The sequence below is a fragment of the Rhineura floridana genome, chromosome 3 (assembly GCF_030035675.1).
Source record: "Rhineura floridana isolate rRhiFlo1 chromosome 3, rRhiFlo1.hap2, whole genome shotgun sequence".
Classification (NCBI taxonomy): Eukaryota; Metazoa; Chordata; class Lepidosauria; order Squamata; family Rhineuridae; genus Rhineura; species Rhineura floridana.
In genome coordinates, this window is record NC_084482.1 from 144,906,579 (window position 1) to 144,933,381 (window position 26,803).

General features: G+C 43.9%; 1 protein-coding gene and 1 non-coding gene across 2 annotated transcripts in view; both read left to right on the plus strand.

The window, feature by feature from the left end:
• Nucleotides 1-26,803, plus strand: part of CACNA1D (calcium voltage-gated channel subunit alpha1 D) — a 316,751-nt gene that overhangs the window by 132,954 nt on the left and 156,994 nt on the right. Inside the window, exons 9-11 of the mRNA XM_061618220.1 lie at nucleotides 13,773-13,942; nucleotides 24,745-24,832; nucleotides 26,339-26,365. Coding sequence (XP_061474204.1) covers nucleotides 13,773-13,942; nucleotides 24,745-24,832; nucleotides 26,339-26,365 — 285 coding nt within the window. The remainder of the gene's footprint in view (nucleotides 1-13,772; nucleotides 13,943-24,744; nucleotides 24,833-26,338; nucleotides 26,366-26,803) is intronic.
• Nucleotides 12,294-12,412, plus strand: LOC133382602 (5S ribosomal RNA). Its single transcript, XR_009761999.1, has one exon. It is a non-coding gene; the product is annotated as a 5S ribosomal RNA (ribosomal RNA).

The window sequence follows — 26,803 nt, forward strand, 5'->3', positions numbered from 1 at the left end:
GTCTGCCTTTCATGACCTGCTTTTTCGGCACCCCCTCCGCTTCAGGCCACAGCATGCAGCTCTCGTTGCCCGCCGGCTGCTGCCGCAGCTCGTCCCTACAGCCGTTTGCTGCCTCAGCTGCCGGCCGGTTCTCAACCGTCCCGTTTCTGAACCATGGCTCCTGTGCGCCATCAGGTGTTGCTCGCCGCACTCCTGCACCCTCCTCTTTGCCTCAGTTTTCTACAGCGACTTGCATGGGAGACCTGCGGTTGCTGCCTCTACCTGGCTATTAGCCTTTGGGGGCTCGCGGGCAGCTGCTTAGTGGTGATACCCGTCTCCCCCCCAGGCTGTTTAAGTGTGCCCGACCAGCAGCAAGATCCACGACTGCCATTTTTGTTCAGGTCCTCTCCAAGTTAAATTTCCCGCCCTTTTTTGAATTTGAATTTCCCGCCCTTTTTTTATTCCTCTTATTTGATTGAATTAACAGTTAGTAATAGGATCTTTCCAGAGAATTTATTCCTATTCAGGGTATACAGGCTACTGAATCTACAGTACTGAGGATAGTACCACCACCCCCTCACTGTGGGCGTGTACTACCACTTCTTTACCTGCTATAGTGCACAGCAGCAGTACTGCACCCCCCAGTGAGCGTGTACTGAGATATATTTCCTCATCTAGTGCACAGGACCAGTACCGCACCCCCCTCCACCTGTGGGCGTGTACTGCGATCCATTGTCTCATATAGTGCACAGGAGCAGTATTGTGCCTCTCTCTGTGTGTGTGTCTGTCCATGGAGACACATCTAAGCCTGGCCCCCTCAGATTGCATCTCAACTACTGCATATACCAGCACATGAATGGGGCTGCTAGCCATCTGCCTTGTTGCGTGTTATAATGGCAGATCAGCGACCCGAGACAGATCTGCAGACAGGTGATAACCAGCATTGCAAGCTTCAGTCGCATCACAAGGCTTCAAAGTGCAAGCATTCCAAGCTCCACTCCAAGGCTGTCGCCAAAACTAAACACCTCCCTACCCATAGTGCCTCCAAGTGAGCTCGATATGTTTCAGTTTCTGATGTGGAGGACACTGGTCAGCAGCCATTGTCCGCTCTTTTCCACTCACCTACTGGTTCGTCAGGTGACAGGTTTGAGGGGTTCCTTAGCCAACCAAATTTGGACTGCCCATCTCAGTCGATGGCGATGACATCTCACCAATCAGTTCATCCTCACCTGACCCAACAAGGGCAAGCCCTGCCCTCGGAGCCTCAGGCGGCCATATCTGATCCTCTCCTAGGCCTGCAACTGACCCCTGCGTTTCTTTCCCAGATGAAGGATATACTGGGGTTCTTTTCTCAGTTACAGTCAGTTTCCCAGCAGCAAGTACCTCAGCGGCAGCCCGGCGTGATGGGTCATCATGTTCACAATGATGCTGTGCCACCTCCTTCTTCTCCAGATCCTTTTGATGTTGCCAGAGGCAGAACTGGAGGTGATGACGCTGGATCGGAGGACCCTTTGGCCTTTCCTCAGGCCGAAGACTATGAGTGGAGTGAACATTCAGTATTGGAGGAGGACTCTTCCTATTGTCTGTTTGACTCAGCTGACTATCTTCTGCTGTCCCGAAGAGTTTTGGACACAGTGGGACTCCAGTCCGTGCCAACCCAATCTCTTGCCCCTCCCGTGAAGGGGGGCAGGGTCCTCAAATCTCCCAGATCAGCGGATCACTTCATTCTGGTTCCATATCCCATTGACAAGCTGGCCAAAGAGGAATAGGCTCGGCCACTGCGCCCACATCGCTTTTCTGCCATGGCCAAGAGACATTACGCTTTAGCTCCTGAGTTCATGACTCACCTGAACATCCCAGGAGTAGATCAGCCAATCTCTAACTTGGTGTCCAGGTCTTTCCTCCCAAAAGGAGACTCCCAGCTTAAGGACCCATCAGAACAGCAGCTAGACTTCACCCTGCGAAAGAACCACGAAACCACCGCCTATTCCATTCGAGCCTCTGTAGCGGCCTCCATCTTTTCAAGAGCCTCGATGATGTGGCTGGACAAGCTCTTGGAAGACCCAAATCCGGATCCGCCCAAACTCAGAAGGGGTCTGATCAAACTACAAAAAGCGGTGGCATTCGTAGCTGACGCTACTTTGGACGTGTCGCATCAAGGAGCATGAGCAATGGCTGCAGAAGTAGTGGCGCGATGAAGTTTCTGGCTTCGTCACTGGGACGCGGATATCACAGCTAGAGTCAATTTATCCACAGCCCCAAGCTCTGGAGCATTGCTGTTCAGCGAAGAAGCCCTTAAAGCAGTCATGGTAGATCCTAAAGACAACAGAAAGCCTGCTTTAGCCACTTCCAAAAAAGACGACCGCAGGCTGTTTAGGAGGTTTGCTTCATACCGATCTTTTCAGCCCTTTCGAGGAGCGTGGCCTGGGGGGCGAGGCCGCGATCCCCATTTTACAGGCTTCTGTGCCTCCAAGGGAACTTGGCACAAACAGCGGTTCCAGGGCAAGGCTTAGTACCAGGGACGTCAGAGCCCTTCCACTTCATCATACGGGTGGGGAGCGCATCAGCGTCGGCAATTCTGACGCCATCCCTATCGAAGGCAGGCTACTCCACTATGCAGGATTCTGGCTGGAGCTAACACAAGTTTCTTGGATCAGAGCTCTCTTCTCTCAGGGTTACAGCATAGAGTTTTGGCTACCCCCCTGGACAGATTCCTTCCCTCCCCCATTCCAAAAACCCAGGAATGGCAGAGGGTCATGCAGGAAGCAATCTGACATCTCCTCGACATAGCGGCAGTAGAACCAGTCCCACCAGCAGAGAGATAGTATGGTGTTTACTCCGTCCTGTTTGCAATTCCCAAGAGCGATCTGTCGTGGAGGGCAGTTTTGGACCTCAAGTTCACAAACCGCTTTGTGACATATCGACGGTTCAAAATGGAGTCCCTTGCCTCAATTATACAGGTTCTACAGCAGGGAGACTTTTTGGCTTCCATCAACCTAAAGGAGGCATACCTCCACATACCAATCTGCCCTGCCCACAGACAGTTCCTGAAGTTTGCCTTTGGCCACAATCATTTTCAATCACAGCTCTGCCCTTTGGGCTTGCGTCAGCACCAAGGGTATTCACCAAAGTGATGGTCACCCTGGTGACCCACCTCTGCCTTCAGGGGGTCCATATTTAACCCTACTTGGACAATCTATTGCTTCGGGCGGACTCCAAGGACCACGCACGTGACCGGGTTCTTCACACCCTCGAGGTTCTCAGGACGCACAGTTGGCTTGTCAACATCGACAAGAGTCAGCTACAACCAACTCATCAACTACAGCATCTGGGAGCGATACTGGACACAGTACAGGCCAGGGTGTTCCTATCACTGGAATGCATCGCAACCATCAGAGATATGGCAAGACTCCTGCTACGACTCTCAAAGGCGGATGTGATGTTTCTGGCAAAGGTGCTGGGAATGTTCATGTCCACCATTCACATTGTTCCGTGGGCACTGCACCATACTTGGCCTCTCCAGTGGCCCTATTACTTGTCCAGGCGGACATTGCCAATTCCATTCATTGCGACATTCTCCTGGATTCCCCCCTTCAGATATCTTTCTGATGGTGGGCAAGAACTTGAAACCTCAGCAGGGGAACTCCATTCCGAGAACCGGACAGAACTGTAATTATGACAGATGCCAGCCTAACCAGCTGGGGGGCCCACTGCAAGTCCCGCTTTGTCCAGGGTCTGTGGTCCAGTCTGGAACAACGTCAGAGTATCAACTGGCTAGAATTGCATGCGGCCCATCTGGCTCTCTGACACTTTCAGCCAATCTTCCAGTTGGATCACGTCCTGATCCAGACAGACAACACCTGCGTAAAATTGCATTTGAACCGACAAGGGGGAACCAGATCACAAGCTCTCCAGGCGGAAGTGACCCAGATCTTTGACTGGGCCGAAAGTCATCTGATGTCTCTGCGGGCAGAACATCTCAGTGGGACTCTGAACGTGACAGCAGACTGGCTCAGCAGGCAGCAGGTGGTTCCGGGGGAGTGGAAACTTTACCCAGCAACGTTCGACTTCCTCCAGTGCCAGTTCAGCACCTTCTCAGTGGACCTCTTCGCCTTGAGTCACAATCGGCAGCTGCCCTGGTACTTCTCGAGATATCTAGAACAGACCGTGGAGTCAGTGGATGCACTGGCGACACCTTGGCTGGATGGCCTCCTGTATGCCTTCCCCCGATTCCTCTACTGGGCAGGACATTGAGAAAGCTGAGACGCGAAAGGGCGCAACTGGTTCTGCTAGCTGCATACTGGCCTCGCTGCCCATGGTTCTCAGACCTGATCACATTGTCAGTAACAGAGTCTTGGAGGCTGCCAGTCAGGCCAGACCTTATGGCATCTAGAAGGCCGTCGACGAATCGCATTTACCAGACTACATGGCTTGCCTGGAAGGCGCAGCCCCTTGATTAGATTAAAAGCGGCCAAAAGCTTAAACAGCCCCGCCCCTCGCTCAGGAAGGAAGGAAGCCTGAGAGAATACTAAAGAGTTAAGCCCCAGCTGATAGCCATCAGCCTCAAGTAACACATCATTGGCTGGCAGCAGTAGCTGGGAGGAACCAGCCACACATATAAAGTCAGAGCACCCTAGCGAGGGAGCCTGCTCCATGAGCTAGAGGGAGCCCCAGCTGACGAAGCGTCAAGGCCCCAGCTGACAAAGCGTCAAGGCGAGTTAAGCAGCAGAGCGAGTTCGGCAGCAAGGCGGGGAGGCCAGGGCCCCCCACTCTGCCCGTCTGTTCCCTGACCTCAACTAAACCGCAGTCTCCAACCCACTGACATAATAAACCTTAAACAAAACTATGCAGGTAAGAAGCCAGCAGGGGTGTGGGGGCTTTCCAGTGTTTTGCACCGCCTGCAGCATGTACGACTATCTGCCTGTTGGACAGAAGTCGTGGGTGTGCTCTCGGTGCAATGAGCTCCTGGCTCTCCGGGAACGACTTCATTTCCTTGAGGCCAAGGTGGTGGACCTGGAAAAGCTGAGAGAGGCAGAGAGGTGTGTGGAGGAGGCCTTCAGGGACGTTATAGCTGTGTCCTACTCCAACGATGATAGCTCTCCTGCTATCATGGACAACGATGGTCTTGGGGAAGGAGAGCATCCAGCTGAGGAAGAGGGAAACGATCCCTTAGAAGGGACCCATTCCTTGGGGGATGAGCAGCTATCCTCTCGTGCCGAGGATATATCTCCAGGGGGTGGAGGGATCCTTGTAGTGGGTGATTCGATCATTAGGAACATAGACAGTGGGGTGTGTGATGGGCGTGTAGACCGCAAGGTGTTTTGCCTGCCTGGTGCGAAGGTTGCGGATATCGCCCGTCGTTTAGATAGTTTGGTAGACAGTGCTGGGGAGGAGTCAGTGGTCGTGGTGCACGTTGGCACCAACGACATGGGGAAATGCAGCCGTGAGGTTCTGGAAGCAAAATTTAGGTTGCTAGGTAGGATGCTGAAAGCCAGGACCTCCAAAGTGGCTTTCTCTGAAATGCTACCAGTTCCACGCGCAGGACCAGCCAGACAGGCCCAGCTTCGCAGTCTCAATGTGTGGATGAGACGATGGTGTCGGGTGGAAGGGTTCGGATTTGTTAGGCACTGGGGAACATTTTGGGACAAGCCGGGCCTGTACAAAAGGGACGGGCTCCACTTGAACCAGAATGGAACCAGACTGCTGGCACTTAAAATTAAAAAGGTAGCAGAGCAGCTTTTAAACTGACTGAGGGGGGAAACCCGACAGGAGCTGAGAAAGGTCCGGTTCGGAATAAACCTCCCCCCTGGGATAAAAACCAAAGAAATGATGAAATTTTAAAAGGGGTAGGCCTAGACGTAGGCATTGTGAGAGCAGGGGCACAGGATATCAATTCAGAAGAGCAAAATTACCACAGGCCTAACCACAAGTGCCAAAGACACTTGAAGAGAGACACTGCTTACAAGTGCCTGTACGCTAATGCTAGGAGCCTCCGAACCAAGATGGGAGAACTGGAGTGCTTGGTCTTAGAGGAGAGCATTGATATAGTGAGCATAACGGAGACCTGGTGGAATGGAGAAAACCAGTGGGATACGGTTATCCCTGGATATAAACTATATCGGAAGGACAGGGCAGGACGTATTGGTGGCGGAGTCGCTCTATACGTGAAAGAAGGCATTGAATCCAGCAAGCTCGAAACCCCAAAAGAGGCAGACTCCTCCACAGAATTGTTGTGGGTGGTGATACCGTGCCCCAGGAGGGACTTAATACTGGGAACGATCTCTCGTCCCCCTGATCAAAATGCTCAGGGAGACCTTGAGATGAGATATGAAATTGAGGAAGCATCCAAACTAGGAAATGTGGTAGTAATGGGTGACTTCAACTACCCGGACATAGACTGGCTGCATATGTGTTCCAGTCATGACAAAGAAGCAAAGTTTCTAGATATTCTAAATGACTATTCCCTAGACCAGTTGGTCATGGAACCGACCAGAGGGACGGCAACCCTGGACTTAATCCTCAGTGGGGACCGGGACCTGGTGCGAGATGTAAGTGTTGTTGAACCGATTGGGAGCAGTGACCACAGTGCTATTAAATTAAACATACATGTAACTGGCCAATTGCCACGAAAATCCAACACGGTCACATTTGACTTCAAAAGAGGAAACTTCACAAAAATGAGGGGATTGGTAAAAAGAAAGCTGAAAAACAAAGTCCAGAGGGTCACATCACTCGAAAATGCTTGGAAGTTGTTTAAAAACACTATATTAGAAGCTCAACTGGAGTGCATACCGCAGATCAGAAAAGGTAGCGCCAGGGCCAAGAAGATGCCAGCATGGTTAACGAGCAAAGTCACGGAAGCTCTTAGAGGCAAAAAGTCTTCCTTCAGAAAATGGAAGTCTTGTCTGAATGAAGAAAATAAAAAAGAACACAAACTCTGGCAAAATAAATGCAAGAAGACAATAAGGGATGCTAAAAAAGAATCTGAGGAGCACATTGCTAAGAACATAAAAACCAACAACAAAAAATTCTATAAATACATTCAAAGCACGAGACCATCTAGGGAGACAATTGGACCCTTGGATGATAAGGGAGTCAAAGGTGTACTAAAGAACGATAAGGAGATTGCAGAGAAGCTAAATGAATTCTTTGCATCTGTCTTCACAGTGGAAGATATAGGGCAGATCCCTGAACCTGAACTAACATTTGCAGGAAGGGATTCTGAGGAACTGAGACAAATAGTGGTAACGAGAGAGGAAGTTCTAAGCTTAATGGACAATATAAAAACTGACAAATCACTGGGCCCGGATGGCATCCACCCGAGAGTTCTCAAAGAACTCAAAGGTGAAATTGCTGATCTGCTAACTAAAATATGTAACTTGTCCCTTGGGTCCTCCTCCGTGCCTGAGGACTGGGAAGTGGCAAATGTAACACCAATCTTCAAAAAGGGATCCAGAGGGGATCCCGGAAATTACAGGCCAGTTAGCTTAACTTCTGTCCCTGGAAAACTGGTAGAAAGTATTATTAAAGCTAGATTAACTAAGCACATAGAAGAACAAGCCTTGCTGAAGCAGAGCCAGCATGGCTTCTGCAAGGGAAAGTCCTGTCTCAGTAACCTATTAGAATTCTTTGAGAGTGTCAACAAGCATATAGATAGAGGTGATCCAGTGGACATAGTGTACTTAGACTTTCAAAAAGCGTTTGACAAGGTACCTCACCAAAGGCTTCTGAGGAAGCTTAGCAGTCATGGAATAAGAGGAGAGGTCCTCTTGTGTATAAGGAATTGGTTAAGAAGCAGAAAGCAGAGAGTAGGAATAAACTGACAGTTCTCCCAATGGAGGGCTGTAGAAAGTGGAGTCCCTGAAGGATCGGTATTGGGACCTGTACTTTTCAACTTGTTCATTAATGACCTAGAATTAGGAGTGAGCAGTGAAGTGGCCAAGTTTGCTGACGACACTAAATTGTTCAGGGTTGTTAAAACAAAAAGGGATTGCGAAGAGCTCCAAAAAGACCTCTCCAAACTGAGTGAATGGGCAGAAAAATGGCAAATGCAATTCAATATAAACAAGTGTAAAATTATGCATATTGGAGCAAAAAATCTTAATTTCACATATACGCTCATGGGGTCTGAACTGGCGGTGACCGACCAGGAGGGAGACCTCGGGGTTGTAGTGGACAGCACGATGAAAATGTCGACCCAGTGTGCGGCAGCTGTGAAAAAGGCAAATTCCATGCTAGCAATAATTAGGAAAGGTATTGAAAATAAAACAGCCGATATCATAATGCCGTTGTATAAATCTATGGTGCGGCCGCATTTGGAATACTGTGTACAGTTCTGGTCGCCTCATCTCAGAAAGGATATTATAGAGTTGGAAAAGGTTCAGAAGAGGGCAACCAGAATGATCAAGGGGATGGAGCGACTCCCTTACGAGGAAAGGTTGCAGCATTTGGGGCTTTTTAGTTTAGAGAAAAGGCGGGTCAGAGGAGACATGATAGAAGTGTATAAAATTATGCATGGCATTGAGAAAGTGGATAGAGAAAAGTTCTTCTCCCTCTCTCATAATATTAGAACTCGTGGACATTCAAAGAAGCTGAATGTTGGAAGATTCAGGACAGACAAAAGGAAGTACTTCTTTACTCAGCGCATAGTTAAACTATGGAATTTGCTCCCACAAGATGCAGTAATGGCCACCAGCTTGGATGGCTTTAAAAGAAGATTAGACAAATTCATGGAGGACAGGGCTATCAATGGCTACTAGCCATGATGGCTGTGCTGTACCACCCTAGTCAGAGGCAGCATGCTTCTGAAAACCAGTTGCCGGAAGCCTCAGGAGGGGAGAGTGTTCTTGCACTCGGGTCCTGCTTGCGGGCTTCCCCCAGGCACCTGGTTGGCCACTGTGAGAACAGGATGCTGGACTAGATGGGCCACTGGCCTGATCCAGCAGGCTCTTCTTATGTTCTTAAGTTCTTATGCCTTCTCTAAGTGGTGTGCAGGGCAAGGTTGCCGACCTTCTCAAGCTACTGTACAACAAGTTCTGCAGTTCCTCTATAGAGGCCTGAAAATGGGACTCAAAGCTAACACCTTGCGTCATCACGCCTCCCCGATCTCGTCAATCCGGTCCGCCTCCCCCTCTGATGTTTCTGTGGGTTCTCATCTGCTCATCAGGCGCTTTTTGAAGGGAGCTGCCCTCCTCTCACCAGCTGTGTGCCATCATTTTCCTTCCTGGAGTCTACCTAAGTTCCTGCAAGCTCTTCAGGGCCCTCCCTTTGAACCTCTGGGATCAGTGCCTCTGCGACTGTTATCCTTCAAGGTCCTGTTCTTGGTGGCAATCACCTCAGCGAGAAGAGTCTCTGAACTGGGAGCATTGTCATCGGTGCGTCATCTCTGCATTTTCCACAAGGAAGAATGTTGCGTCCAGATCCATCCTTTTGTCCCAAAGTCAGCTCAACTTTCCACTGTAACCAGGACATTGTTCTTCCGTCATTTTGCCCTAAGCCCGCTCATCCAATGGAGAAGGCCTGGCACTCGCTTGATGTCTGACGGACCCTCAAGATATACCTCTCTCGGACCCAGGACATAAGCTTGACGGAGTCATTATTTGTATCCTTTCACCCAAGGACTCTGGGGAAAAAGGTCTCTAAATCTACCCTGTCTTGTTGGTTGAGCGCCTGCATTGCCCTGGCGTATGAGTTACTGAAATTGCTAGTGCCTAGTAAAATAACGGCACATTCCACCAGGTCAGCTGCCACTATGGCCACTTTTGCAACCAATGCACCTCTTGCAGACATCTGTAGAACAGTGGTATGGTCTACTCCAGACTCCTTTATCAAACATTATAAGATAGACCGCTATGCTTCTGCCAAGGCTTCCTTTGGAAGGCATGTTCTATAACAGGCCCTTTCTCATGAGTAAGCACTGAGCAAACAGTGGGTGGTCCCTCCCTTCTGGGGCTGCTTTGGGACATCCCACGTGATGGCATGCTACCTGGGGAAAACGGGCCATTGGCCTCACCTGAAGGGTGGTTTTCCCAGGTATCATGCCATCACGGCCCTCCCGTTTGGAGGATTTTTGAATGTGGATGTTACCTACTACAGTATATTGTTCAAGTTTATCATCTAGGCAATAGAGTTAAGTCAGGATCTCCATGTTCATTAGAAATGTTTGCCCTACTGGGCCAGTTTTGTATTTTCCTTGCTGGCAAGCCTGTTGGCCATTGCATTTCTCTCAAGATGTCTCACGCTAGACTTGTCACGAATGAAACTGGAGTGGGAGGGGCTCGCTCAGTACAGATCTTGACTCCAGTACATTCTTGCCTTCGGACGCTAGATGGCGCTATGACTACCCACGTGATGACATGATTCCTGGGGAAAACCACCCTTCAGGTGAGGCCAGTGCCCCGTTCACACAACAAGCAAATGTGCAAGCTCCTAGAAAGCTGCTTCTAGCCGTTTTGCTCCTCCCCAGTCCTTTTTGCTGTTGCACTGGGCTAAGCTAAGCCAGCGTATGGCTTAGTGTGCTATCTGAATGGGGCCTTGTGGTTAAGCCCTCTTCTCAGTAGCCACAAGCAGAATTTTTAAATAAATAAATAAAATAACCTTTCAAAAGAGAGAAAAATATGGGATAATCAATATTGCAGTTGCCATAACGGGGTTTCATTTTTTAGTATTGCAGTGTTGCAAAGCCATCCCAAGCAGTAGGATACTATAAGCCATGACTAAATTGCCACTATTATTTCAAATCTGTATTATGTTCAGTATCTGCAATCCTGTATAATTACGGCCAGACTAGATGACATTATTAAAGTTTGTTTTTATGATGGTTTAATGTTTTTGGTGCTTTTGTTTGCCGCCCTGGGCTCCTGCTGGGAGGAAGGGCGGGATATAAATCAAATAATAATGATAACGATATGTGAAATGCATGATTGCATTTCACTTTTTTTTTTCTTGCTGCTGTTAAATAGCAGCCACTGGGGGTCCACTCAGGATCAGAATGGTTGTGTGCAAGGAAGATGAATATTAAATCCTTCCCCCATACCATGGCTTCAATAAAGATCGGCTCACCAAAGCTGTTGCTGGACAACATGGGCTGCGGATGCCAAGGTCAGTTTCTCTTCCATCGCAAATGACAGCTTTGTGGAGTGATCTTTGGTTCAGGATGGAATGATTAAAAAATCTTATATGCTGTGGTCCTAATCCTGATTGCACCCTGTCCTCTGCTGCTGCTATTTAACAACCACAAAAATAGATACTTGAAATGCCATCATGTATTTCATGCATTGTCTAGATCAGTTCTTCAACCTTGACTCCCCAGCTCTTGTCAAACTACAATTTCCTTCAACCCCAGCTAGCTTAGCCAATGTCCAAGGATGATGGGAGTTGTAGTCCGACAGCATCTGGGACTCAAGGTTGAAGAACAGTGGTCTAGATTAGAACTTAGATGCCACTTTCAGATGTTCTAATGAATGTGTGGTGGAGTAATGGTATTGTGGTAGCAGCCATAACTACATAGCTTTCATGAATTTATAAGGATAAGTAAGTTAATGTCAACCAGTTTTGATATTATTTAATGGAAGTGATGAAGGCAGGATGAAGGTTCTGGAGGAACATCTGGGCAAGGCCCATTGAAATGAATGGCACCTGCAACAAAATGTTGCAGGATATCCTCATCCCATAACAGGAGTTCTCCTGTTCTGAGTTCCAGATAACCATGCTTTCCTCTAGGATACTTTGGATTTCTCTTTTTCTTTTCCAATCAGTGGCTCCTGATGACCACTGAGCATGCTGAGTTCTTATTGGGACTGGCGAGTTTATATATCATCTTCATAATAAATGCAACATCTGGGTTCTAACATTACTTTGTTTAACAGTACAAACCTATACATGTCTATTCAGAAGTAAGTCCAATTGAATTCAATGGTAAGTTCACTGAGTTCAGTGAGGCTTACTCCCAGGTATGCATAGGAGTGCAACTTAAGGGCACAATCCAAACCTCCCTCCCCTTGCTGGCAGGGCTTTACTGAGGGGCAGGGCTGCCACCATATTCACGTCTGGCTACTGCTGACAGGCATCCTACTAATGGCACTCCCCTTACCCACATGTTCAGTAGGGAGAAGGTGGGAGTGCCACACTGATGGAGTAACACTTGCATCATCACCTCTGCTGAATTCAACGTACACCACAGTCGGGTGCAAGGGGGAGAGGGTTGGCTTGCTCTCCCAATCTCTTGTTCCAATAGATAATGAAACATTTCCAGTTTGAGAGCATATGTTGTCATGTACCTTCCACTCATTTAAAGGAGTCTAATGCAGGAAAATGTGTACGGCTATACTACCCTGAACACATCCAATCTCGTCTGATCTTGGAAGCTAAGCAGGGTCAGGCCTGATTAGCACTTGGATGGGAGACCGCCTGGGAATACCAGGTGCTGTAGACTTAGAGGAAGGCAGTGGTAAACCACCTCTGAATACCTCTTACCATGAAAACCCTATGATTACATCCAAGGGATTCATAGGGGTGCCATAAGTTGTAATCGACTTGAAGGCATATAACAACAACAATGCAGGAAAATATATCGGTGATTTCTGTAGGTCATTTTCTTTTGATCAGGAAGCTTCTGTTAGGTTATATGAACTCCCTCTCAGCTGAGATTAGATAGATACTGTCCTTGCTGAGCTTTAGGTGCATGACTAAGATTTTCTTGCTCCAGCAGGAGTGTTAAGGTAGTGTTTGGATTTATGATACATTTTTATTGTTTTATTGGGAGGGAGAGTTGTATGGTTTACTTGTACATTCACCACTTAGAAATGGTAATGATTAAGCGGTATATAAATGTCCTATATAAATAAGAAATTAAAGCTGTCTTATTCTGAGCCAGATGATTGATTCATCCTGCCCAGTCCTGTCCACTCTGCCTGGCAATAGCTCTCTAGGGTCTCAGGTAGGAGTCCTTCCCAGCCCGGTTCCCTGAGATCTAGGGATTGAATCTGCAACCTTCCCCTTGCAAGGTGTGTGTTCTGTCATATTGCTGTGGCCACTTTCCTGGGGAAGTGGATCTCCTCCCATTCAGATTAAGTTTAGATTGAGTTTTGAGGGCCTTTGTTTTTTAATCAAGCTGGCCATATTGTTTACTCTCCTTCCTCGCATTCACCCTGAGGACAATTTGCAGCATTGATGAACAGACTCAGGAGTCTGTCATTATATTCTCTCCACTATCCATCATGGCTTTCCTCAATTCATAATGGTTTGAGATAGTTTGCAAATGACTACATAGGAACCATAATTCTGTTGGAATATTCCAGGTAAAGGAGTGGGTCATGTGGACAAATCCTGCTTCTAGCTTTGAAATGAGCTGCCTTTTCCTCAAATATATGTTCACCCTTACATTTCATTGATATATGCCATTTCCCCCCAATCTAATCCTATGAAGCCATTATGCCTTCAAAACTTGGTTCTGGGAAGGGCAAGGTACTACTTTAGAATCATAATTATATATTGGTACTGTTAACATTTTCAAAAGTGGAAGGAAAGATCCAGCATGATGTCAGCATAGTTATGGTAACCAAATTTTTGTAAGCTGTATTTTTAAAAATCCGTACATAAAAATGTAATACACGTATAAGGAATGCAGCATGGAGTGTCAGTGTTGTGATGTGTGGAAACTGTTCACATTTCCATAGTTTCTTTATTTTGTTTAACTGTGTCAAGAGGAAATACTGGGGTCTGAATTCTTTCCTCAGAAAGCCATGCAGCTTCATAAATCAATATTTCTGTTCTGTTTTATCTGAACCCAATAGGGAATTTTCCAAGGAACGAGAAAAAGCCAAAGCCAGGGGAGATTTTCAGAAGCTGCGGGAAAAGCAGCAGCTCGAGGAAGATCTCAAGGGCTATTTGGATTGGATTACACAAGCGGAAGATATTGACCCTGAGAATGAAGAGGAAGGTGACGGAGAAGGCAAACGGAATAGTATGTCATGTCTTCTCACTTTATTACTACTGACAAAAGCATGTGGTGTGCTTTAAAAAATAGTTTGCAGCATGGGAGAGATTGTGGCCCATGTAAACCACCCAGAGGGCTTCTGCTATGGGGCGGTATATAAATACAATCAATCAATCAATGTTATTATACTCTGGTTTTTGTCTGTAATGTAATTTTTTAACAACTGTTTCTGCCCTAAACTGCTACTTTATTAAACTTATTTTTTCAGTCCCTAAAACAAGAAAATTTTATGATCACTTTTTAAAAATTGTGGTTTTTAAAAACCCTCCCATGTGTAACAAGAATTGCTTCCATTTTAACCATTGCAGAATAATTGATAGTAAATTGATCAATCCATTTTTAGTCCTTTTTAAAATAGCATATTTTGACAACAGAGGTTAATGAAAAATGAACAATGCATTAGTGGTTGTACCCCAGTGTTGCAAGGACAGAAGGCAGCTCACACAATGGAATTTTGCTTTCCTCTCTTTCTGGTGTCTCCCTGTATCCACCAAGAAGTGTCTCCAGGCATTTGGGGGGAACCTACCAGACATTGTGGTCAATGTCATACAGACCTGCAATGGGAGAGAGGAATCACTTGAAATCTGGTGGAAAGATCTGCGCTCCACTGGTGCAAGATTCCTCCTTCCAGTTTCAGGCATTCTCATCCTCTCCCTGCAGTCCCATACAGCAACAGCCTGCAATGTTCAGTTTTATTGAACTGTTGAAAGATGCAAGCTTCAAGTGGTAATTTATGAAGATGGCTTGTTTCCCTAAACATAATTAAGATTAATCATAGGTTATGGTTTGGACATAATGATAAACAGTGCTTAATTAAAAACAAGTAATTACTTCCTATCTCATCCTCGTAGCCATGCTGAAGGAGGATAGGGGAAAGGCAGTGCATACGCCCAAAGTTCATGCACATAAAACTAAACCACGTTTCAGCATTACTTCATAGCATAATCCTATACATGCCTACCCAGTCCAATTGAGTTCAGTGGGCTTATTCCCAGATAAGAGAGTATGAGATTGCAGCCTTAGGTGTGTCCTGTAACCATTCAACATGTATGTTGAAAATGTACATGCACATATATTGGGGATGGGGGTTGGGATGTGCAGATGTACAGAACCTGCATCTCTGGGATCTAGCAATGAGTTGTTATAGCCATTTTTAGGCCCTAAGATGTTAGGCTGCATTTTGTGTTACTTTAATTGTTCCTGATGATTGCCCGCACTGTGTGTTATTGTTGTATTTTAACAGAGTGCCATTTGTGGGGTTTGTGTCAGGGCAGGGGGATGTATTATAGCAAGTTCTTTAAAGATTGCAATAATTTTTGGAAGACTAATTTTGCTAAGCCAAAGTATTAAATATTCACGGATTGGGCTAGAAATTGCTAACCTGACAGCTACTTTTGCATTAGTTCAAAATTCCTCTTTACAATTTAGGTTTTCTGTATTTCCACTGGCTGATTTTAGCTGCTTGGGTAGCAGAACTGGCAAGCTGGAAAGTTCCTTGGCTTTTTCATCTTCTTCCTGAAGCTAGTGATAGCTGTAGAACAACCCCAAAATTGCCTATATCTTGTGGATGTGGAGAAAATTGGTCCATCTGGAGATCAAGCCCGTGGTGCTTGTAAAAAGGAAACTGCAATTTTAGCCACTTGCTCAGCTAATTTTAGAGTCAAGGATGTCAGTCTCAGACAGTGTCCCTGCTATTATCATCTTCTGCAGAGATGTTCTTTGCTCTGATCAAGCATCCAGTGTGTCTTCACTGGCTTATTGTTAATGGCATCGTAAAGCAGCAGTCTGTGCCATATCAAATAACATCCTGTAATGGAACAGTTAATATGATAACAATAATGCTGGGGAATATATTTCAGACTAAGCTGTTTAGAGCAACTGAATATTGCTATGGAAAATAAATAATGTAGCTGTTAACACAGAAAAATAACTTAAGTTGCTTAAGATTGTTTGTTGGCCTATATTATTATTATTTGGCCTGCTTTAATAAACCTACCTTTCCCAAAACACAATCTAGAGTGTCTTGTGATATCTCCTTTAATTGTTGTGAAGACTCTGCCACTTAAAATGCCATTGTGTGATATTGTAGTTAGATTACAGAAAGTTAAGCACTTGCTATCTTATGTGAGAATGACATGCACTTTGTCAACTGATTTCTTCAATGAGTGTAATCGGAGTGATGCTGACTGGCCATAGTGATGAGATTTTTTTGGCACTTTTGCTGCAGCCACATGTTTGTTTTCCTTGGTATAGAATGCCATGGTGTGGAAATGGTTAGTTTGAATGCAAAACCCACTTAAATTAACTGCCTTGCAAGATTCTAATCTACCATCCTGCAGGGTGGTTTACAGTCTTCCTAGTCTTTGCAATAACTCTGCAAGACCATTGTTAATTCCCAGGGTTTTGTTCCCTGGGAATTGGATATGATCAGGGCCATGGACCGAGAATCTATAGATATCTGCATGTGCAGACCAATACTATGCATAGTTACTTGGAAGAAAGTCCTACTGTGTTCAGTAATGCTTATACCCAGGTTAACGTTAATAGAATTGTAGCCTTTATTTTTCAAATATTCTTTTAGAATAGACTACACTGAGTAACAAGAATAGCGGTGGCTTTTTCAACATGTGCTAAGGTAGCCTTCCCCCAGTGTTGGACCCCCAGCTGCCATCAATCCTCGGCCATTATAATAGTCAGGGATTATGAGAGTTGTAGTCCGACAGCATTGGGGGATCCAAGGTTGGGGAGAGCTATTTGCCTGCAACACAAGTTTCAGGTATCAGTCCCTGTGGTGAGCTGTGTGCTAACATCTACATACAATTTATGTTTGTAGGAGTTGGCACATTCAACCCAAGCATGCAAAACAACTTGAGTTGAAAGACAAGCCTATTTGTGATTCTGTGAATCAGCACTTAATCTTTATGCCCTATGTGATGCCCTTGTAAAGCTATCTGGATGCTAATTAATAATAATTGCATCGAAGGCATTGAATGATCTGTGCAACTGTTAGAAATGACTCACTCCTATTCTCTCGGAACCTGTTGTGAACCCTCCCTCAGGCTGGTCAGCAGTTACTGTCAGGAGTAAATTAATTTAGACAAGGCTGTATTGACTCTGTACTTTAAAAATAATCAGAATTCTGTGGACATAGGACGATGCCTTGCCAGTCCATTGGTCTGTCTATCTCAGTGTTGTTACTGACTGGCAGGGGTTCTCCAGGGTGTCAGATAGGAGGCTTTCCTGGACATGCTGGGGATTAAACCTGGGACCTTCAGCATGCATGTTTCACCACTGAGCTACAGCCCTTCAACCTGTATCAATTACAGAAATTGTATTTGCACACGTGCTTCATTTTCTATAATTCTGCTTCTGACAGGCGGAGGAAGAGGCAGGAAACTACAGAGGACTACACTGTAGCCTCACTCCAGACTTGCACATACAGATAGCCTCCTCCACCACCACCACAAACACATTCTTTGGCTTCTGAGATTTCACCCAGTGTTCAAATTATGAGGGAGAAGATGGTGGGGTGCTCTTAATGAAATCCAGAAGCTTCACTCTTTTCAGTTTTACATAGTCTTAGATTTAGGTTGCCTTTGCTGAGAATAGAACCAATATAGTCATTCTGTATCATATTGCATCTCAACTGGCTTTGCACTGAATGTAGATCCTTTATTGTCTTCTGTGCTGCTGCTGCCGCCACCTACTGTTTTATTGATTGGATTGCATACGTTTAACATGAAGGGGTTACGCTGGCTGATTTATTAGAGGACAAGAAGAAAAGCAGATTTAGCTGTTGTCGTGGGTCCAACAAACATGGTAAAATGTGTTCTGCTTTGCGGTGGGGTGTTTCAGACTAGGCAATGAGTTTTGAGTGCTGTTATTTTAAACACACACACACACACACCTGGGAATAAATGTATTCCCTAAAGTGCATGTGAACACGCATTTTGCATGGAATTGTTCTGCTGTTTGAATGCATGCTTCAAAGTGATTGTTGCTGCAATACTTTAATGTGCTGAAATTTCATTTATACTCATTTAAATTTCCATAGAATAGATCTCAATCAAGCTAAAGCATATCATCTACAAAGGCAAATGAATCAGATATGAGTACATCACTTTAGTTCCAATGTGATGAAAACCGTAAAGCATTTAAAAGCTCTGAGAATATGTTGGAGCATAGGCCAAGAACAATTTATTGCAGAACAGCTCAATTTTATTGTTTTGGTGTTTTTATCCTTTAATGACATATTGAGCTCACTAGTTCAAATGTTACAAATGCAGGAAATTATTTCCATTTACTGTCTCAAAGTGCATTTTTAATATAATTTTTGAAGGAGCAGAGTGTTTAAAAAACCCACCACTCCCAGCAATGCCCATTTTGCATATCTAAGCAATGGTAAACATTGGCAACATACCACAGTGATGTTGGAACTTGTTGCAACAATTTGGAACTTACAGCAGAATGTTCTGTTATTGGGCTTGAGCCTGATAAAATACAAGCAGTAAAGAGCTTGGCACAGCTGACCCAATTACTTTATACCACGAACATCAAGCCACATGGAAATTGAAAACTGGGAAGAAAGCATAAATCTCATCAGTAAAGTATATAACAGAGAGAAGAAAAGATGTGCCTATTCAGGGGCTGATCTAGTCTCCTGTCACATCCTTTATGCCTCTGTTATGTGCCCTTCTCTTGGTATTCCCTTGCCACCTACCCCCTTACCCTGGACAGCCGCTCATGGGTGGAGAACCGCATGGAAAATTGGAGGGTGTGTATGGCTTTTGATGCCTGTTGAGATCACAAAGGACTGACCCTTGAATAAATAAATGGGTGTATTTAATCTATAGGATATTTAGCACAGGGCCTTGTGCTTGTTTATTTGGTTTGACATTAATTTTTTCTTGAGCTGTTTTGCTTATGGCACATGAAAGGTGGAATGAAGAAAATTCAAGTCTGACTTTCTAATTCACAATCATACTGTCTCGCGGAGTCTCATAGTGGATTTTGTTTTAACCTGGTTGTGAGTACAGTTGCCTTGCTATTGGAAGAATGGGTGAAAGACAGATTGGGTGTCAAGAAAGAAATGTCGTCTGCACTAGGCTGGCATTGCAAATAAGTGGACAGCCATCTGTCGGGAATGCTTTGATTTGAATTCCTGCATTGAGCAGGGGGTTGGACTCAATGGCCTTATAGGCCCCTTCCAACTCTACTATTCTGTGATTCTATGATTCTAAGTGCATAACAAGTTGTTAGCTCACATAAATGTTGGATGGGAGGCAATATGCAGTGCAGAAGAGTCAGGCCTTCCCCTGTTCCACCACCCAGTGAAAAACTGGTTCTCCTCAGCAGTTTTTCTCCTAATGGGAATTACTTCTGGTCTCTGAGCCCCACCAAGAGAAAAAACTGGTGGAAAGAAGCTTTTGTGGGGGAAGTGCCAGAACTTTAGTACGTGTAGCCTGATAGGTTTAAGTAACTGGATTACATTATATTCATAAAATTTAAAAATAATTGCCAGCACTTACCAATCAGTCCAGGATTTTTGCACACAGTGGTCAGAATACCTGAAAGGCAGAAGTTGGTTTACTTCTTTCTGAACAGCTAGATAACATGCTTGATGCCTGCTTTTTCATTGTTTAAAAGAACGAAAGACTTAACAAAGAAGAAGAAGCTGAGCTTTCAGGATAGGGGCATGGAATCTCCCTGAGGACCAGGCCCCTGAGGCCACCCTGGGGCTATGACACTGGAGCAACATACCCACTCTAGATTAAGGAAACAAAGCAAGTTAGCAGGGCCAGCGTCAAGGATCAGCATGGTTGGGCATCTGCCAAGGCCCAACACCCCAGCAGAAGGGCCACTGACAAGAGCCCTGTGACCCTGCTGCAATGAGGAGGTAGACTTACTGAGGTAGGTGGGCCATGGAGGGTATCTGGACAAAGAGCTCTATAAAAGCTGGACTCTGCAAGATAGGGGATACCTTTATTGGAAGTTAATGCTTAAACTACTAGAAGCAAGCATTATTTAAAAACAAGGGAATCTGGTAGTTCTGCCAATGGCAGAAATGTATGTTTGCAGTGTTGTGCAGTGTTGATAAAATTAACTGATTCCTTCCTTTCTTACATGCGCATGTATATATTGGAACTTGTTTCTTTACTTTGCAGGACAATTCAGAGTTTGGGTGGCTTTTCTTGCAAATAAATTTAAGGACATTTCTGAATAACTTTTCCTTCATCAGAATTATCCTTTGCTAGGCCCAGATCAGTGTTGGTAGCATATGATCTTGTACCCATGTAACTGAGGGTAGCCTTGTTGATGTGGTGGGGGTGGGAGGGATAGGGTGTTTTTTGTTTTTTTTGGAAGACTAGTCATTCACATGTTCTGTTTTTAAAAACTCAGGGAGGCACATACTTCAACATTAGAGGGGGAGACACAGTTCCTAGAAATTAACTGGGGTTAGAGACTAGCCTTTCAAGTGTTCACCCATTTTTCTTAAAATCGTTATTATTATGAACACTGCATAGAAATGATTATTAAAAAAAACCCAGAAAGGTACAAGTCATTGCTTAGAGGCTTACACAGTAATGTTTAGCAATTATCAGGTTCTATATTTAATATTTGTTTTTCTTCTCCATCCTGAGTTTGCCTGGCATCATTTCTGCATTGTTCAGGTTTGCAGTGCATGGATAGGCAGTCCCTCTTTAAGACTGATAACCAAGACCATCCTTAATTTAGTCTTTCTTCCACAGTTGAATAAAGGTTTTATTGTTGACAGTCCTTTTCACTTGTGTAGGTTATGCCATTCAGCCATGCCATATAGCATAGAAATCTAAATTATCTATCATTGGCTTGTCTGAAATGTTCACCTTTTTTTTTTTTAAATGAGCTACATGAACAGTCCTGTGGTTAAACAATAGTGTGGAAAAGTGGTTGCTTTCCAGTGAATCTTAAAAAATAAAATAAAAGGTGCCACTATTCATAATTAGTAGTGATGTCACAGGCATTATGCAGTGGTGGTTGGTGACACTCTCGTGCCACATTCCACAGAGCACTTGGGATAAGAACAGATACTGTAACTACCTTGTTAGGAAAAAGGTCAAATTTGCAGCAACACAATACTAGCATTTTGAATACTGGAAAAGTGTGATAGGTAACAGAATTGGTACCTTGACGGAAGAAGTCTGAATCTTGTGCAACAGATGACTGATGGATCAATCCTAGGCATGTTTACTCTGAAGTAAGTTCCAATATGATCAGTGGAGCTTACTCCCGCGTAGGTATGCACCAGATTGCAGCCTTAGATTTATACTGATTGCTTGGAAAGCAACTAAATTAAATGGAGTAACTCATAATGTGTACTGTGCAACAGCATCCCATAAGGACTGAATTGGCCTGATTTAGGGTGCCGGGTCTTGGCTCTGAAACTGAATATGTTTCCAAAGATGTTTCTGGGATTCAGAGTCCTCCAGTGACTGCTATGTCCCTGAGGCTCATCAACCTTCACTCTTGCCAGTTGTCCTACACTCACTCATTTTCAATGGTTCATGTGTGGGCACATTATTTCTTTAAATGGCAAGACAGGCATGATAAGGGCCAAGAGTGAAGCAGCAAAGTCTGGGCAGTGCACAGGTTTGTGGCTAGGACTATGGGGTTATTATTATTATTATTATTTAAACTTCTCTCCCGCTCTTCCTCCCAGAAGGGGCCCAGGGCGGCAAACAAAGAACCAACAATAAAAACATCTTAAAACTTCTAAAAAAAAATCTTTAAAATATTTTTAAAAATAAAATATCTTAAAAACATATTTTTAAAAAATCTTTAAAAACATCTTAAAAAGCATTCCAAAACAGACACAAACTGGGATAAGGTCTCTACTTAAAAGGCTTGTTGAAAGATGAGGCGTTTTAGTAGGTGCCAAAAAGATAATAAAGATGGTGCCTGCCTAATATTTAAGGGGAAGGAATTCCAACACTAAAGAACCACTTTCTATGTTGTGCGAAATGGACTTCCTGATCTGATGGTATCTGCTGGAGGCCCTCACCTGCAGAGCACAGTGATCGACTGGGTATATAAGGGGTAAGATGGTCTTTCAGGTATGATTATGGCATGGGGGATTAAGCCCTGACCTCCAAAACTCATTGGGTCAACTATGAATCTGAATGACATCCCCAGTACATTAATTCTAACATTGTTTGAGTTTCTGGGCTATATTATGATTCTTCATGGCCGCAGAACAAGTTTAATCTAGCACCACTAGCCATGCATCCTCACCCACTAAGGGTGCATGAGGCTCTTGTATTTGCTACCTGCCTAGGATTAAAACGGGAAGGCATCTCAGCTCTGGCCGATTGCAACACATGGTAGGTGGGATTGCATTAGGCATGGTGGAACACAGAAGCTGGGGCGAGCTGTAGACCAGAGCTTGGAAGATTACTTTTAAAAAGTAATAAATTACAGTTACAGTGACATGGCCCCAAAAAGTAGTAATTACCGTTACAATTACAAGTGCTCTGAAAGTAACTGATTACTTTACTTTTCCTTCAAAGTAATCACTACAATTACATTTCAGTTACTTTTTAAAAAACCGCCTACAAGGTGCTGGCCTTGGCTGCTGCACATCTAAGTAGCCTAAAACAACATTAAAAATAAACACACACATACAGAGGTAGTAGAATAATTATTTTTATTCATAAGATAGCAATGGTGGTCTCTCCGCTGGTAAGGGTGGTAGGGAGGGAGGCTGAGGCCACTACTCAGATCTTTGCACGTCAAACCAAGTGCAAACTCCCCCCCACTCAGACAGACAGCATAATCTCTCTCACTTAACCACCTCCCAAACCCTGCCCTGCCACCAACTAAAGGACACTCACTCAAGCAAACATTTTCCCCTGAGATGCAAAAAAGTTAAAATACTGCAAATGCAGCACAGTAGCCCGAGAGGGTGGTGGAGGCCACTTTGTGTGCTAAGTGCAAACACAGAATTCACACACACACATGTTGTCATCTTTCATCTCCACAGTTATTTATCTCCATTCTGCTGCTGCCTCCTTATCCTCCTTTATCCATGTTCTTGACCTCCAGATCCTTTTCCCCTCCGCTCCATTCTTCACCACCACTATCCGTTTTTTTAAATAATTGTTTTCTGCACTCCACCCCATCTCACTCTCCGCCTCCTCACTTGTCGCCTCCTACCCACCCACAGAGCATGAGGAAAGAGCTACACTGCACAGAAGCCCAGTTTGAGGCACATGATTTTCATCCACAAATCAGAGGAGCAGAAGACTTCCCCTGCTCCCCCCCCAAGTAATGCCCAAAAGTAATTCTGGAAACGTTACAATTACTCCAGAAAAGTAATAAAATTACTCCTAGTTCTATTACAATCAAAATGTAAAGGAATTACCCACTCGTTACTCAAAACAGTAATGAATTACAAGTAATTCGTTACTTGTAACTAGTTACTTCCAAGCTCTGCTGTAGACAATGCATGTTCAATCCAACTTCTTCAGAAACTTCTTCAGAACTTTCACAGGGACAAATCTTGTACAAAACATTGACATCTGAGGAGATGGCTTAGTTAGAACAAGTATAAAGATAATCAAAGCTGTTGGAATTGTCCCTGGCAAAACTTGCTAAGATGTTAAAAACAGAAATTTTACTAGTACTTGGTCCTGGTAATTTAAAAGCCCCTCCATTGTTTGTTTGTTTGTTTGTTCTGCTTTAGTCTGTTTCTGTAGACTGGCAAGAAATGACCTTTATATTCTTTGTGCTATGGCAATCCTTTAATCTCAACTGCCATGTGAAGCCACAGTAGTGATGTGTTAGCTTGTAATAGTTGTATTTGTTTAATCTTCCCTACTGGTAGAAATATCCTTAATCTTCTAGCCCTGTGCAGATATTCTTAAAATATGTACAGCCAGTGTGTTATTTCTACCCTTAACCTCCATGCACAGACTGGACTTGGTTGCCAGAGCCTTCACTTGTGAATGCTGCACTATATGAGCTGTGTGAAAGAGTTGAGCTCATGGCAGAGGCAAGATTAATACCAGGAACTTTGTGGAGTTTGTAGTTAATTCTGTTAGCTGCTACCATACCAACGTAAGCCTGGGTGGACACGCTGGGTCATAGAAAAATGTAAACAGTTGCACTCTGCCTTATAGGAGCATCATTTCCCCCTGCTGGATCATAATCCAGTGTTCTGTTTCCCCCAGTGGCCATGCAGATGCCTATGGGGAGCCCACAAGCAAGACATGAGCACAACAGCGCTCTCACTACCCTGATTATAACTGGGAAGATCATGGGTGCCCAAGGCACACATACATTTTTCCAGTTGTGCAGTAGCAGCCTGTTTGTGCTAAACTTTCAGAAGACAGACAGGATCTAATTAGAGCCTTTCAGGTGAAACTTGTTCTGTACTTCACCATTCTAACCATACACAATGGGCTAACCTGGCTACAAAAACGGCTTAGAAATGGCCAAGGTTGTAACTTGCCTTTCTGTAAGCCATTTCAATCCAAACTAGATTTTTTGGGGGCAGTTTTCTTCAAGGCAGGTTTCAGTCTTAAATAGTGGGTCACAGTTAATTTGCACAGAAGAAAGTCGGTCAGCTATCATGAACCAATTCACTATTGTGAACATTGCCGCCCTTATTCTGCTTTTTCAGTCTTTTAAAGAAATGCCGAGAAACACACAGGTTTTTTATGCAATACACACAAAGCAGAGTGTACCTGGCTTCATTCAACTAAAAATCTATATCTTATATCCCACAACAGCAAGCATGCAAGCGAGTGAAACTGAATCTGTGAATACTGAAAATGTTGGTGGAGAAGGGGACAGCCCAGCATGTTGTGGAAATTTGTGGTGAGTACAAAACAGCATGGTTGGAGTGTCAGTTTTTGTCTTTTCAACCAGTGGAGGTTGGTGGTTCCAATGTCAGTGGGGCAGTGAATCCACTCTGGGTTTTAGTCCGAACTTTCAAGGAGCTATCCAAGGTGCCATTGTTTCCAACAGTCCTTGGACAAAGGAGCAATTTTCTTCATCTGAATGTTCTATATATATTTAAAAGTCTCAGCACTGTCGGTGATGTTAATCTTAGATCTTTTTTATTAAATGAAAATTCTGATGAACACTTTCTTTGAACAAAAATTGAGTTCTCTGAAGTGTGAAATGATTAAAAAGGTGTAAATACACTTTATTACATGCCTCTTTGCAGTTTATGTTATTGCTAGAATTCCGCCCAATTCAGATTTGGTACCAAATTTTCCATTAATTCACTTATTCGCTGTTGTTTCAGATGAGATTTTTATGTAAGGATTTTCTGCAGCGATTTTTGGAAATGGATCTTTTAAACAAAAAAAGGTCTAAAATACTGATATTAATATTGATATTTTTATCTATAGTTCCTTCAGTTTACTGACGTTTCCTTTAATCGACATTTTCTTTCAAAATATCAGTATATTTCCTTTTAAAGATTTGATATTAATATCAATATTCTTTCTGAGGGGGAAAATGGATTGTAAAAGGAGTGGCTAGCGGACAAAGAATGAACTTGGATCGATACCAGCCTGTTAGGTCAATCAATCCCATCCCTCGTATTGACTTGTTTACTGCCCTGGGGTCCTTTGGAGGAAGGTGCAGGATATAAATCTAATAAATAAATAAAATTAAGCTGGTAGTCCTTTACCACTTATTTTATAAGTAAAAATTCTGTACTGAGTGTTCAGCTGGTAGCAGTTGTAAAGGATATGGATGTTGTTACTATGAGAAGTCACCTAACAATGTGACTTTGTTGTCTACAAATCCCTGTTCTTACTAAGTACATTAGAACTTTGTCTTTTTACTAGTGTGGTATAGTGGCTAGATTGCTGGGTTTAGACCTTGGAAACCCAAGTTCAAATTCCTGCCCATTTCTCAAGTTCACTGGATGGTGTTGGACAAGTGCTCTCTCCCAGCTTACTTTGCAGGGTTGTTGTGAGGGGAAAAAGTACTTTAAGTACTTTGGAGGAGTGGTGGGATACAGCCATATCATTGTTTGCATCATAATATTTTGATTCTAATCTCTTTCTGAATTGCTCTGTGTCTATGAAAATTATTCTTGATATGATGGGGTAAAAGATCAATTTTAAAAGGTATCATTTCTTTTGCAGATAAAATATGCAGGCTTATTATGTCGTTCCAGCAAAAGCAGTAAAAAGATTACATTGTTCAGCAATTTACATTGATGGAACATCTCTGTATCAAGCAGACATTCAAGATTAAAATAATTTAAAATGCTTTTAATTTCCAGTATAGGTTTCAAGGGAGAAGGAGTTGTGTGAATTATTGTTTCTATATTTTCTTTAAAAATGTGTTTTCCTTTCTTTTTAGTCAAATTATCTCAAAATCCAAGCTCAGGTCAGTATTCTTCTCTCTCTTTTTCCACTACTCCCCCCCTGTGCCACAACCATTTCCTGTTAATCTATACATATTGTGGTTGAATATGACTGAATTTAAAAATTGTGTTAGTAAATGCAGAAAAAAATATTTGGGCATCATATGCAATCCAACAAACCAACCCCTCTCTTTTTTTTAATTCAACCACTGATGCTTGAACAGGTAGGGTTTTTTTTTTAAAAAAAATCAGTAACATTTTTGCAGGAAAAAATATGATCTGAGGGCCAAGCTGCATGTGCATTGCAAATGTGTATAGCCCAATGGCTGCCCTTTTTTCTCACTTTGCAAGAGGTTGATGGGGACTTGAAAAGTGGCAGGGCAGAGGATAATTCGCCTTTTCTTCTGCCCACTGTTTTCTTACGCCAAATCATGTCTCCCAAGAAGCTTTTTCCCAATTAA